The sequence below is a fragment of the Argiope bruennichi genome, chromosome 5 (genome assembly GCF_947563725.1).
Source record: "Argiope bruennichi chromosome 5, qqArgBrue1.1, whole genome shotgun sequence".
NCBI classification, from domain to species: Eukaryota; Metazoa; Arthropoda; class Arachnida; order Araneae; family Araneidae; genus Argiope; species Argiope bruennichi.
The window spans coordinates 134,351,178-134,366,780 of record NC_079155.1 but is presented as its reverse complement, the minus strand read 5'-3'; the positions used below and the strand labels follow the sequence as shown (position 1 = coordinate 134,366,780).

The window sequence follows — 15,603 nt, the reverse complement described above, 5'->3', positions numbered from 1 at the left end:
CTCGAGGCTCAGCAGAAAGATCGCCGCCATTATGACTCCAAACATCGGATGGTGGCATACGAACCAGGGGATTTGGTGTGGATTTTTATTCCAATTCGTAAAAAGGGGCTTTCCGAGAAGCTCCTCAAGAGGTACTTCGGCCCTTATCAAGTCTTGAGGCGGTTGTCCGACATCACCTATGAAGTAGCCAATTTCGATCCTGATTCTAGAAGGCGGAAACCGAAGGAAGTTGTCCACGTTTTACGCATGAAGCCATACGATGACCCAGAAGCACAAGACGACCAAAATTCTTATGACAGTATGGAGGTTCCGGAAAGAGACATTTCTCAAAACATTACTCCCCGTAAAGACGCGACGACTTATACTGGCCCTTTGACTCGATCAAGAACTAGATCCACACAATTAAATGTCATAACATCGAGACGCTGTTCTTTTAAAGAGGGAGCAATGCCGCATTGAAAAGTCAGAAGTCGACTCTCCATGACCGAATGGTCAAAACACTGGACTTATAATTAAGAGATCGCGAGTTCGAATCTCGCTAGCAACAATGCGATGTACAGTTTGAGTAAATATCTAATTCCTTGATTTTATGTTTCCTTTTATTTCATGCTCTATAAGATTCTGGACATTTTTTTAGTTTACCAGACAAGTGTTCTGGCAGAAATATTATGTTTGTAAATTTTTTTATTTTTTAAATAATTGTATTTTTAACAATGATTACAATGACCTTTGACGCCATAAAAATTAAGCATATAAAGGTTTGCCTAAAATGAAAAAATTCTGTTCCTCGTTGATTTTCGGGGGCCCTTTCCGACGTGCATTAATGAATGTTAATAAAGCCAAGCTTCTCTAAGTGATCACCCCTCCAGCCTCTGAAAAGCCACGGAATTTTGGATCCGTTAGCATTAATACAATCATTTCTAGGAACGACAGACGGACAGTAAATACTCCTAGCCTCAAGGCCCCTTTGAATGGTCTAAATGACTACCTGTTCGATTTCATTGAAATCCTTTCCTTCCGTCTTTCTGATTTTAAACTTCTTATCAAAAGAAAAGAAGAGAGAAAAAATTCTCTATACGAAAAATCGAAGGGCATCGTCGAAAAGAAGAAGAAAACTATATATTCCTTTTCTTTTTTTCAAATAATATTTTTTGCTTCAATCTAACTATTCAGAAATAGTGAATTAAGTTTTGTAAAAATGTGTATTTTATCTTCTAAACATGAAATCTGTTAAAGCGGCTTCCTCTCTGAACTGCAAATTTCCTTCTCAATATAAAGTGAACGCTGAAGATAGATTTCAGTGCTAAAATAATTTTACTTTGGCATGCGTAGGATTGTACGGTTTCAATCATCCAACTGAGATACTTCTGTTTATTCGCAGTTTGATCTTTCAAATGAAAGTAAAACGATGATTTAAGATAACAGCATATTTTTAAAAATGTGTTTTAGGATCAGAAACATTTATAGAATATCTACTCAACAATACTTCGTCCCAATTTAAAGATTTTTTTTTCTTTTTAAATTCATCTTTTAAGAATAAATAAGGATTCGAATAAATATGGTTGTAATATTTAAAAAAATATATATTTTGCCATCTATCTGTCACATAAAAGTAAACGCAAATACTTCTCAGTAATAAAGTTTTCAAAGAAAAATGTAATAACCATAAAAAAAGGGCTGCAAATCATACGCTGCGCTTTATTCCTGTCAGACAAAAACGGAAGTTACGCCCTAACTTACCATTCGACCCTCAAAAGAATTTTTATTCTTGCGGCCTTCATAAAAGGCTTATTTGAAACCCGGCCTTCACAAATGCGTATCTCTGCGATGGGAAACTGCTCATAACTTTATGATGTCCGACGATTGTACTAACAGATGTTTTTTTTTTTTTTGTGTGTGTGTGTGTGTGTGTGTGTGTGTGTGTGTGTGTGTGTGTGTGTGTGTGTGTGCAAATTTCCGTTTGGAAAAAGAAGACAACAATAATTTATTCAATTATTGGTTCGTTATTTCTGTCTCTCTCTCTCTCTCTCTTTCTTGCTCTCTTTCCTCTTTTATCATCGCGTATTCTTGATTGGTATTTAACTATATTTTACTGTGATTTTTTTTTATATTTATAGGAATTACTTTCTTATAAGTATTCATTTAATAAATTCGGACAAGAAGGGAAAAAAATATTCCTGATAAAAGTTTATTTTTATTGAAATATAATAAAAAAGGGAAAAAAGAGCTGAGATGAACCAAATCTTTCATAACCCTTCCCATTCCGGCATCGCTTATAAAGGGGCAAAAGATGAATAAGTTTTTTTTTTTTTTTTTTTAATAGCTACTAGGACCGCGTTGGCCTGGTGATAAAGTCTCGGCTTCGGAACCGGAGTGTTGCTGTTCGAGACCCGCCTCCACCAAAGAACCGTCTTGTAAGCAGGTCTGGTGCACGTTAAATCCGCTGGGACCAGAAGTCCTACCGCTAGTGTGGTGTGGAAGTTTGGAAAGGGGGCGCCAACTCAGGTGTCGTCCTCGTTATCTGACCACGGTTCAAAATTGTGAGGTCCGTCACAAAATAGCCCTAGTATTTCTTTAAAAAGGGGACGTTAATATAACTAAACCAAACCAATCCATTCTGGCATCGCTTTATGAGAGAGGGAAAAAAAAAAGGATTTTTCTCCTTTTTTTTTTTTTTTTAATAACCATCATGTTAGCTGAAATTCTTCCAATCATTAAAATAATTTAAAATAAATTTAAATTTATCATTTACTTCAGGGTCACCAGCAAAAGAGGTTACATTTCTCAAAATTCTATTTTTAAAATCGATATTCTTCTTATATTTTTTAATACATTACGAAACGATTGCCACAAAATTAAATAAAATTAATAATTCAAAGCCGTCCTCAGGACTGAGAAAGATATAGCCTATATAGTGGCTTCTTATACTTCTGCCCTTTCAGTAAAACGAGAGAGAATCACGGAATGGAAAACAAATCCCTACATATCAATGTAAACAAAAGGCTGCTTCTCAAATTTAGAATTATATTTTGCAATATTCATTTTATGTAGTATTATTTTTGTACAGTTTTGAATGTTGTATCTTCTTTTCTTCAATAAATATAGGTTTTGATAGATTTAATTTCTTTCTATAAACATCCCCTTTATATAAAAAAAAAAAAAAAATCTTTGTTAATCCGGGAGAATTCTGATTATTTGCCGGATTATTGAGATATTAAAAGGATTTTGAATGTCCCGTATTGAGCAAATTTTTTCAACTTTAATCTGGACCGCTTTAGAATCCAGCTATGAATTTCTGATTAGGCAGCTGCCTATGAGCTGAGGAGAGCCATGTGTAAGTTGATTTAAAAAATAGTATTTTTCTAGTTGCCAAACAAAAAAAATTATTAAAAAAATTCAAATTTTCCGAATTACAGAATATTATGAATTATATAATATTAACACTGTCAATATAATCGACCTCATTGTGTTCAATTATTTACAACAGTGTTTAAAAACACAAAGCGTCTGTTTTAATATAATTGTGTGCAAACATGGATGATGCACATACATGAGTCATGGTAAATTAACAAATAATAACAACGTGCATATTTTTCGTAAAATTAAAATAAAAAAATGAATCTAAAATAAATGATTGAAGTGTTGATTAAGTACAAAAATATGTTGAAATACGAAACCATGAATGGATCTTTTGTTTGTTGTTCTACTGCGTGACGATTCGGAGGTGAAAGAATCTGTAGACAGTTGGGTCCTTCGGTGCTCGTTTTTAGTGCAGATGATTCACGTCAGTACGGTTTCGGCTGTACGTTATTTGAACCTATAGGATATCCTACCACCTCCTCGGATATGAAGATGAAAAGGAGTCAAACAAGTTCAGAGTTCCTTGGCGGTACAGAAACGGTGGTTCGCTAGCAATGTTGCCTAAGCTACAATGTCGATGACATTATCCGAACAGGTCCCGTAAATCGAGTGGTGACAGGACGGTATGGTGTTAGGGCGGAATATTTTGATGTGATCATCTGAATTTGAACAACACCGGATCGAAATCATTCAAAAATTATGAATAGAAAAAACAATCCCTCTGCAGTCTCCACCATCGCTAGTAAGGTATTTGTTTCGCTTTTTGCGGACGCACAAATACCATACCATTAGAGGTATGCACTCGGTCTGTCATAAAAATGATTTGCCATAGAATCCAAGCTAATAAGGTGTACTGAATGTCTTCATGTTCACGCATGCAATGATATTTATTCCCTTTGTATTGTCCAAATATTTTTTTTTCTAGATGTTATCTATTAGTGAAAAAAGTCGAGCAACTAGTTCTTCAAGGCATTCTTTTCTAAATTTTCACCACTTTAAATACGGAAATTTTTTTTCAGCTGCATTGGATGGGGCTAAAAAATGAGTTTAATTAACTATTACTAAAATATTGTAAATAAAGCTTTTTATTACGAATGTATGTTATGAGTATGTGTTTAAAAGTGAATGAAGAATTTCTCACAAAGGCAATATTGCCTTTAAGCAGAAAGATATCTCATTTCTTTCGTTTCGATTTCCAGTGAACTTCAACGGCCATCCACTCGAAAGAGAGAAGAACAGCTCAGGTAGTGTTATCTTAAATAAACAGCAACGAACTGACGGCCGTTTCGTATCTTCCCCAATCTCGAGTAACAATAGAGCAAGACAAGTCGTACGATAAGATATCATTTCAAGCTCAACCAATAGCCGCAACGTAGGAGAATGGTTCAAGGTTCTTGTATTGCCATGTCGATAATAAAGAAATGACAGGAGGAAAAAAAAATGTATGTGCGCTCATCAAATTTTGCCAACACGTTATTATATGAAATAATTTTGAGCAGTTCCTTGCATTTGGGACAAAAGCATTGCTTTCTTTACTTAAAAATGAAATTGGGTCGCTTCCGTGTATAGAAGTGGGGTCCTTCTTCAGGACAATGCCATGATACCCATTGTTCATTGCGTTATTTTTGTCAGGAAATGACAGTTAAAGGTAAATATTTAGTGCTTCTGCGCTTCGGTCATTGCCTCGAAAGAAACAAATTTTACAGTTAAAGGTATTTCAGTAATATTCTAAAGCACTTCTGTTTTTCCGTGGAACTTACATCCCCGTTTAATCCTTTGTTTTCCGCTGCTTTTTAATAATTAATTATTACTAAGAGAAGTAAAATGCAATTGCGTTATTATAAAAGATTTTTTTGTTGCTCTTCACTGAATGGTAATTTTTCGAAACAGAATTCTAAGGATCCAGTTGCTAAATAAGATCATGGAAATATTTCTATCAGGTATTATTGAAAGAAGGAGCAAAAATAATTGCCATTCAGATAACAATCTTGATCTCATCATTACACATAAAAATTTTCCATAGAAACATTTCAATTCAAATCATTTCTGCTTTTCATTTATGGATGAATTATGAGCGTATTCTATTCGCCAGCGCATTGGAAATGGCGAGGCAACTTTTCGTTCGTGCTGAAAACTTGTGTTCAAACCCACATATTGTTGAAATAAACATCCATTTCGTACCGAAAATTACATTGTTCTTATTCTATTTAATATTCTTACTCTATTCTTAGATTATAACCGCTAAGGGCTTTATTATTACATTAAAAATAGCCAATGGTAAGTACATTTTTGCGATAAATATTGTAGTACGTAATAAATAATCATTGTAGCATGTAAATATTCGAGAAATAATGTTCTGGTTAGTTTCAGATTGAAAATAATCGTATCAAAAGCCAAAAATTATAGATATCGAATGATTTTACATATTTTAAAAAGGGAAATGTGTATATATATATATATAATATTGAGAGAAAATGCTTAAAGAATAACAACAATAATAATGAATAAATTCATTGTTTACAAAAATACTTTTAATGGATTTCGGATACAAAAAAATTAAATGGGTTTGAAATTTTAAATTATTTTCTTGGAGAGGGGGGGGAATAGCATTGAAAAAAAATACCAACCTATTTATGTTGAAAAAGATTAATTACATTTTTACTTTACAAATAATAATAAGAATAACGCATATTACAAAATAGATTTCAAAAAGAAAAAAAATGCTAAAAAAAAATTAGAAAGAAATTAATGAATAATAAAATGCTAGATAATTTAAAAGTAAAACTAAATTATAAAATTCTTTTAGAATGGTGTCAATTCACCTGATGTTACAGTCACATGACAAACATAATGGTGCACGTGATAAACTGCACATTATTTCGTGTTGCTTAATCGTGTTTGATTCTTTTTTTTTACTTTACTAATTTTTTCTAATGACTTCCAATATTTAATTGATAAAGTTCATTTGAACACATGCTGCTTGAATGTTTATTTTTACCATTCTCAGACCAATTGGGTAAAGAACTGGCAAATTCTAGTTTTCCCTCTTTCTAAATGACGCCAGAAAACGTTAAAAAAAATCAAATGGTGTTTTTTTTTTTTTTTTTGACAAATAAATAAAGAATTTTGACAAACAAATAAAGAAAGAAAAGAAAAAGAATATCGTATAATGATAATATTTTAGACTTCAATCTTTTGTTTGTTTTGTCGCCTGCCGTGACTGCAACAGCTTTTGCATTATGCTTCTTTCATCATGCAATTTCATTCAATTGCAGAAATTACCTCCTGAAAGCACTGACATGTTTATAAAAGCGGAAGTGAGAAATCTGTTTTGGAATTAATTTTAGAAAATACTTATTTACCAAAATTTTACATTGATAGAGAAGCGTGAAAAAAAAACTGTTGAAGTAATAAAATTTATCTGGATCTCATTACAACCATAAAAAGCATTAATAAAAATTTTGTTAAAAATTAGAGAAATGGAATGTTGTCAATAATTTATTTTAAATTTTAAATTGTAAAAATGGTTTTTGTGCGATGAATGTTCTGAAGCTATTAAGAGAAAATGTTAAAATTATTAAATGAAAAAATTTTAGTTAAGAAAAATTTGGAAAACCTCCCTTTTAGAAAGAACTTTCTACCTAGTAATTATGTAATAAATTTGGTAGCATTAAGTCTTGTTGCCAGCCTTATAAACCATAATAATTTTTAAATCACGCAATTTATAAAAAAGATTTCCAACTTAAAAACTTGATCAGGTCAAATATGTATTTCCTTTCGAGAGGTTTGCAAGAAAAAGACCACTGAAATATCTTTTACACCGATTTCCGTATTTTGTGAAGGAAAACTTGAAATTTAACAACATCTACTTTAAACTAAAAAACGTGTTTTAACAACTTGGATATCAAACATGCGAAAAACTTTCCTGTATGTTCTTAATCAGCTATATCATATTAGATAGAGTATTTACAAAGGAAATCGATCTCTTTCAAACAGTTCATTTAAATAATCATCTGTACGAAACTTTTTCAAGCCTTGATTATCAACAATAACCATGAATAATCTTTTCGCAGGCTTGGAAAAGTTCGGTCGAAAGTTGTTCCATTTGGGGAAATATAAATTATACTTTATAGACTGTTTTAGACATGATTCCGCTGAAGAGAGAAATTTTGAAATGCTATGGCTTTCTGATAGTAAAAAGTGTGAAATATTGCTTAAAAAATTAATAATTCAAAGGCTTGCAATGTGTTCTTGAAAATGTTCGTCACACATTATCAACTTTAAAAAATATATATTTTAAGACCATTTTATGAGTAGAATCCCAAGAAACCAAATTAATACTGATTCACAAATAAATCAAAAATCGAAATCTTCGCAGTTTTAGCTAAATTATTAAGATTCGTTCGTTTCAGTAACATTTTTAATTTAATCCTTTCATACTCATTTCATTGGACAGAAAATCGAAGTTACTTACAGAATTGAGGCGACTGTGTTGTGCTTCCACAAGATAAAATTCTTCTACATCATCTACGTTCCAGATATCCTACAAAGAAAAGATGAGCATTTTTTAACACTAAAAATGCTTCAAAGATGAATGTTAGAAACTCTTCGTCTTGTAATGACAAACAGAGGTCTTGAAAAAAACTATTTTGTGTACATTGTAGGGATAAAATAAATCTCGTGAAATGAGTGATCGGCAAACTAAGTGCCATTACCATGGAGGAAAAGGAAGTTGACTAGATATCAGCTGTTATTTGTGCTGCGCTGAAATCACAGTAATGCACAAGCGAGAGCATTTCGTGCATGCCGGGACGTCCTTGCTCTCCTCACAAATTGCGTGAAGGGAAGGCACTGCACGGACGCCGGTCATCCAAATGACGGACCTTGTCAATGACTTGTTTCGAAACAGTATTCTGTCATTTTATCGAAAGCATTCATACAGTTGACATTCGTATCCAAATAAAACTTGAGACAGTTATTCTTTTACTTCGTTTTCGTTGGAAATAAATCAGTTCAAGATAAATATTTAAGCTGGGGTGAAAAAATATAACCGCCTCCTGCTATGTGGATAACTTATAGGTGAATACTTACTGAGGAATAAAATCGCTTTTATGTTGCAATGCCAATGCTACTAAATAAAATCCCGCATAATATAACCATATGTAAAGATTTCTGAATAAAATATTTCTTGATTTCTTTTCATTATCAAAACCGCATTTAAATTGAATAAAAAAAAGGTAATCTTTATTAACTCGTATTCAAACATCCACCCTTCATTGCCACGCTCACTCATACTTTTAGTGACATTTTGAGTATTATCTCTTCTTGCATGTTTAAAACTTATTCATGAAGCATCTTTCATATTGAATGCTCCAGCGATTATTTGAATGAGCAAACCGACTTTCATTTTCAAAAACTGCTGACTGCCGATACTGATAATGCGACGAATTCAAAATTATTCTTGAAACAATTTATATATAAGAATACGTACAAAGCAACAGTTCATTTCGTAAAATTGAAGAATACCCATTTCTTTTTTCTATTACACTTTGAGAAGAAAGTTATATCTGGAAATGTGCCTATTGGAATTTTGGTTGCTACGTAAAGTATCGCAAGCAACATTGCAATGACTCGTGTTTATTCAATATCTTATTCTTAACTCCTGTATAACTTTATTCAGAAATTAAAATTTGTTTAGGCTTATCTAAAATCCACGCCAGCCATTTGTGTTGCTAGATTCCGTTGTTCCAATTTCTTTTTAGCCAAATTTCGCATTTATATTCCACGAGTAAAATAAAGTCACTATAGGAATGCCTTATTAGAATTTTCCAACTATTGACATATACTATTTGAAATAAATGAGCATATTTTTTTTTTTTAATTTCTATGAGGGTTTTTTTTCCCCCTTTCTTTCTTTTATTCATTAGTCCTATGGTTACTCATCTTGTTTTCCACTGCATTTAGAGCTTCATTTATGAGGCAATTCGTTTTATTTTTTAATCAATGCGTTATTCTTGTCATTCTTATTTTAAAAGCCTGCTGTATTTGCATCACAAATGGGTGTAACATTTTCCTGTTTTGTTTTTAACATGTATCCACTTCCATGCAGTACTTCATAACCCCATCATAAAGAATGACTGCTGCACTCTACAAATGAATCATTTTGAAAAGGATCGTCGATCGAATAAATCGTCGATGATCGAAAAGCTAACAAAAATAATTATTTTGAAACTAAACTAAATTTATTTTGAAAATGTATAGGAAATTCTTTGTCTTTTTCATTTTTTTATCCACATTGAAGTACCCAAATATTTGTCATTTGGGTAATGATTTACTTTTTTAAATTAAGTTTTTTAAAAATATCAAACTTTTATTGTATCGTTAAGAAAACAGTTAAGCACAGACAAGATAACTGGAAATAAGAATTTTATTTTAACTTAAATGAAAATAAAATGGAGTAGATTTTTATATTTACATAAAGTTTTATTTTTTTATTAACATTCAGAATAGAATGCAAAGAATAATATGAAACTGTATCAAAAACAATGAATCTATCAAAAAATAATAGATGACCTGCACAAAAAATGATGACCATCTATGAAATCATTTATTTCCTGACACTTACGATTATCTTTGTTTATCTTTTTTTTTTAGTGCGTACAATTATCTAGTTATCTTTTTTAAAGCAGAGTATTCCCAAAATTCTAAAAATGCAGGGGTCTGTAAATAAAATTAAGATCATAGTGGGAATCATCCACTGCACTGATACCAGTTATTTCCTAAAATCGAATAATTTTATTAAATTAGATTGACAAGGGAAAAAAATGAATATATTATTATGATCATCACGAAGATATTAGATTTGCTTCTGTCTCATGAAACACTTTTACTCTGGACACGTAGAACTTATTTTCTATTATTATTCACTCTTTCCATTGCATCTTCAGTTCATTTGAAATCATTGCGAATCATCTTAGGAAAAGGATTCGTCTTCAGAAAAGTAAAAAAAAACCTTGAACAGAACCGAAAGAACTTATTTCCAGTTGGAAATGAATGCAAAGCTTTTATTTTGAACGATACACGTGCAGTAAGTGTCCTTAAATCACGAAACGCACGGCATCAAAAGATTTTTCTTCAAAATAAAAACAGTGTTCATTAATACTTTAAGTTTATTAATACAATAAAAATTATAAAAAAAAATTAAAAACTAAAATATATTTTTCTAATCTAAGAAATTTTATATGTATGGTTCAAATAAATTGTCACAAAAAATGTCAGGTTATTTCAAGAAAACTGATATTGAAGAGAAAAGTGAAATTAGATTCCTAAAATAAGGCGGAGCGATGCAAATATCAAAAGAGATTTCCTATAAACGACGAACATTTTTCTAAAACAGTTGCCTTGGAAATCTCTTATCTTATCAGAATTCGTGATTTTTGAGATGTATTCTTTGTCTAGCAACAAACATCCTGCATTTCGTCTTATCCCTAGGTTTTGGGATAAGACGAAACCATTGTGAGTCAACTGAAAAAAAAAAAATGATTCGTCTTCAGAAAACTGAAAAACGCAGAACAGAAGCGGAACGAGCTATTTTCAACTGAAAAATAAAAGCGCAGCAACTATTTCGAAAGGTATAGTACGTGCAACAAGTGCTCTTAAATCACGAACATGTACATTGTGGATTTTCCGATGCACGATTCCCGTTGAATTCCGATTACACGCCGAGTCTTCGTGAGATAACTTAAGAAAATTCGTTTTCGGTTCCACCTTCAGCAGAAACTGCAGCTAATTGAACAAACACAGAATGATACAGAGGGAACGAGATCAAAATAGAACACTTCTCTTGAAAATGAAATTCAAATGAGTAAGAATTACATTTATGAAAAATTGAAATAAACATTCATTTCATCAAAGAAATATGAAATATAAAATAGACTTATAATTTTGTCTAAAGTGAAGTAAAATAATTTTTTTAAGTATTCGGCAAACAATTAAAAAAAACAAAAAAACAAAAATTGACCAAATTGTTGAGAATTAAAGAAAAGAAATAAGTTGAAATGTTGGAATCAAACAAATTTGTGAAATCTAAATCTAATAAACTATTCTATTATCAAACATCAAGCTTGATCAAGTTACGAAATCTTCCAACTTCTGATTTTTTTAAAATCTGTTTACAGTAAAAATGATTAGCAGAAAGAAAAAAAATAAGAAGGGAAGGTGCTATGCCGACTGAAAGTTAAAATAATTGTCACTGGAATGAAAACGTCGTCGACAAAGACAATCACAGACCGGCTACTCCGATCTGCCCGAAGGCACACAGAAAAACTTGAATGAACGGACCGCCGCAACAGCAACACTGGCGGGAAATGTGGGTGAGTGCGGAGGGCCATCACCGGCCACGGTGCAATGCTTCCCTAAGGAAGTGAACCCTGTCATAGATGGGAGGTAGCCGACCCCCACCTTTTCGTATACCCACAAGGGTAGCAAGAACCAACCACCATACCAAAAGCTTCTCATCCTCAATGGATCAATCCCCGTGGGACACTGACAAAGATAATGAAAACGTGAACTGAACTTGACATCTGCTCAAAATTTTTTTTGCAATTGTTGCTATATTTTATGAACATAGGAACAACACAAAGATAATTTTTATAAACTAGAACACTTTTGTATATAAATACTATATTAAGCTTTTTAAAAATATATTTGTTGATGTGGAAACGAATAAATGTCTGGACGTCAATAGATCCCAAACTGGTTCAAAGTATGTAAAGAGAATCGTTAGAATTAAAGGAACTTGCAATTGTGTGGAATAAAGGGACTGTATGCGCGGACTCGATGCTTCTTAATCTCCGTAGTCTTGCAAATTTTGATACGAACTGTATAGAAATGCAAATACTTAATAAAACTGAAATGCCTTTAAAAATTGAAAATAATAATTAAGGAGGAAATGAGCAATAATAATAATAATATGAGAAGAAAAAAAAAATTTTAGTAAAAAGGGAGGAAGTTTATATTATAAAATTGATTTACAAATTATTCGGTTTCATATTTCAAAGAACTTATTCGTTTCATGCAGCGGCAGTTCTGAGTTACAGTAGGATCTTGATTCCATGTTTTCATTCCAGGGTTAGTAGAAATAAATTGTTTCGAGAAAAACGAAACGGAATAATTTCTTATAATTTTAAGAGAATGTGGATCAACTATGTTTCAAAATTATAAGTACTAGTGAAGGATCATCTATGTTGTGAAGTTATTTCGTTCTCTAGTGGCATGCATCTTTCTATAAACTGTCCATCCATTTGCCATTATTAATTTGAAATATTCTCCCCGTGAGGAGCCAACTACCACAAATGCATCAGAATGGGAGAATTACCCTGATGTTATGTTCATAAACGACATTGTGGCATGCATTATCTTTATTTCGTTTTCCAGACGCAAAGGGAAAAAAGTATTAAAAATAAACGCTGATTACGAAACATTACAAAATTACTATTCATCATTAGATTTGTATAGGAAAAGATTCTAGTAATAAGCATCATTGGAAGTTAAGCCTTCTAGATAAAGAACTAAAAGAAAAAGAGATTTAAAACAAATAATTCAAAAAGCCCCAATTAGACAAACAACAGATAAAAAATCCATCAAAACGGATTATATCACTTCTTCTAAATGACATTAGGAACTCACATTCATGTCTTACGCCGCACTTGTACATTTCATACTTGTACAGAAGTACTTGATTGATCATGGTGAAAAATGAATCTTAGGAAGCACATTTCTAACGCTTTAATTATTAAGAATGTCGTTATTCCAGTCATTTGTTTACTTTTAATTTAGAGATAAAATACTTTTTGCGTTGCACAGTTAAGTTAACGTCTAACTGCAAAAACCAAAAATGGAAGTATATATGTTTAATACATAAATTCATTATCAAGGCTATAGAATAAATGACAGTGTTGTTGCATATAAAATTGCTTTCAGTGTCATTGAAGAAAGGAAATAACAATGAATAGAATAGCTTTCAATATGGTATCAATATGACATTTACGTATTTACAAAAAAAAAAAAGAAAAATATTACTTAAATTAGTAAAACTCTTTATTACTATTTTAAAATTACTGACAAGACAGTCATTCAGTTTACACTTGACGAGAGTCAATCGAAAATGGTCAGAATCACACTTTACTTGAAACTTTTTTTCGCTCGTTTCTATTATCATCATAATGATGGGATAAAAATTGTTTCTCATATGCAATAGTTTTCAGAGACGTGAACAAATCGTCAGAAAGTCAAACATGATTTTTCTTTCCATTTTTACATCCATGTTGAAACTAATACGTGACATCTACTTATAAGCAGCCATCTTTTTTTAAGTCAGAAATTATTATTTCGACATTCATCAATATAATAAAATATCCCAGTAGTGTATTTGAAAATTTAAAGCGCGAGACTGCCAATGCAGTTCTCTATTGAATCTAACTTGGACGAACATTAGGAATGTTCCATCACGAATGAGTTATTTCAGAGAAGCAATCGAAAGGAAAATTACAATCCATCGTTGTGACGGGACCTGCAGAAAAACAAGCGCCACCCCCTTTATTTGTGTCACTCAGTCATTGAACTGTTAACACAACTTGCCCAGGAAAAGATAACAGCATATATATTATAAGAATATGAGTAAACCTAGCGGATGCATCTGTTCGATTTAGTTATGCATTCTGCATCCTCTAAGCGGATGCATGCTAAGAAAAGAAAAATCGAGGAAAAGGAAGTAAAAAGAAAAATCGAGAGTGCCAGAAATCAACTGGAACGAGCATAGGCTGAGTGAGCTCGCGCACAAAGGGTGGATTTTTTTTCTAGCACTGATGGAATGCATACATTAAAAAAGTAATGAGAATTTTTAATCCGGATTATTTGATATTAAAGGAGAGGTATAATTCTGCTGGCTCGTGGATTATGCGGTCAAAGTTTAAAAGAATTGCTGTGAATCCTACACTTGTGTGACATTCCAAACCGAGTGCTAGGAGAAACGCCCCGCCGAGACGTGCCACCTCCCGAAGACGGATGTCGTGACTGAATGTAACCTCGCTTTGACGAGCGTTTCCGAACTCGCCGCTGTGCTCGGCGAAACCCCCGCTTTTTTTTTCCCCTCAGGAATCCATAAAAGAGGACAGTGGGTTTCACTCCGAAAAAAAATGCCAAAAACAAATTTATAATAAAGTGATTTATAATCCATGCTTTTTACAAGAAAATTGCCTTTGAGAAAATGAGGCAGAGCACTGCCATTCAATGAGTTCGTAGCTCTCATAGTTACTGCCGCATTCGGATGAGGTTTCTCATACTTTGAGCAACTCCTTTACTTCACTGGAAGATTACGGTGTCTATCATTTATTTCCCTCCTCTCCTCGGCTTTTTACTACGATACAGAATTAAGATCCATAAGCTATTCAGTAGTTCTGGCTATGTTCTTCCACCCGTTCGTCGATATCATTGTTATCCATCCCTAGCCTCATAGCATTGGCTAGAGACAAACTTTTGTAGACTAACGCTCCACGGTCACTTGCTCAAACACCCCAGAGATGCACTTGACAACGCTTTCCGGTCAAAACTTCTACATAGATACAGGGCCTCTCTTCAAAGAAACACTCAACACAGACTAATAATACAAGTCAATCCAGCATGTGACATCACTGAGCCCCCTCGCTGCTTCATCTGCGAAACATCGCTCGCTAAGCGAGCCACTTTTTTGTGTTATGTTATGCGCATCACTCGAGTTGCTCGCTAAGCGAAGCTTGATTACCAGAGAAACAATAGCATGTGACTCTGAATATTTTTAAAACTTCCTAAGCTGCTAAGGAGAGTCTGGAAGAGAAAAATCGATTGTGGCCCTGTGTGTGTATCTGGCTGATGGATCGAGAAGCCACTCTTCGTTCAATCCAGACTTTGAGTGAATCACTATTTTCACCACTTTTTTTTTTTTTTTAAATTAGAAAAGGTCTTTTCAATGTTACCCTTTTTATGCGTTTATTCCTCTATCATTATATTTATTCTTTTAAGGTACAAAAAAAATAACTTTGAATCTACAAAAACAAAATGCAGTTTGAGAGACCTTGTTTTTAAGAGTGAGATGCTTTTCTTCAGTTTTCCAAATGAACAATCGGTTATGCATGTTACCAAATGATGGGTTATTTCATACTCAAAGAGAGTTTATAATCACAGGTTGTCAAAACCGAATGTAGATAT

At 32.7% G+C, this 15,603-nt stretch overlaps 1 protein-coding gene across 1 annotated transcript in view; it reads right to left on the bottom strand.

Moving 5' to 3' along the window:
- Positions 1 to 15,603, bottom strand: part of LOC129968453 (mucin-5AC-like) — a 77,500-nt gene that overhangs the window by 58,635 nt on the left and 3,262 nt on the right. Inside the window, exon 2 of the mRNA XM_056082323.1 lies at positions 7,835 to 7,903. Within this exon, the coding sequence (XP_055938298.1) occupies positions 7,835 to 7,903 (69 nt within the window). The remainder of the gene's footprint in view (positions 1 to 7,834; positions 7,904 to 15,603) is intronic.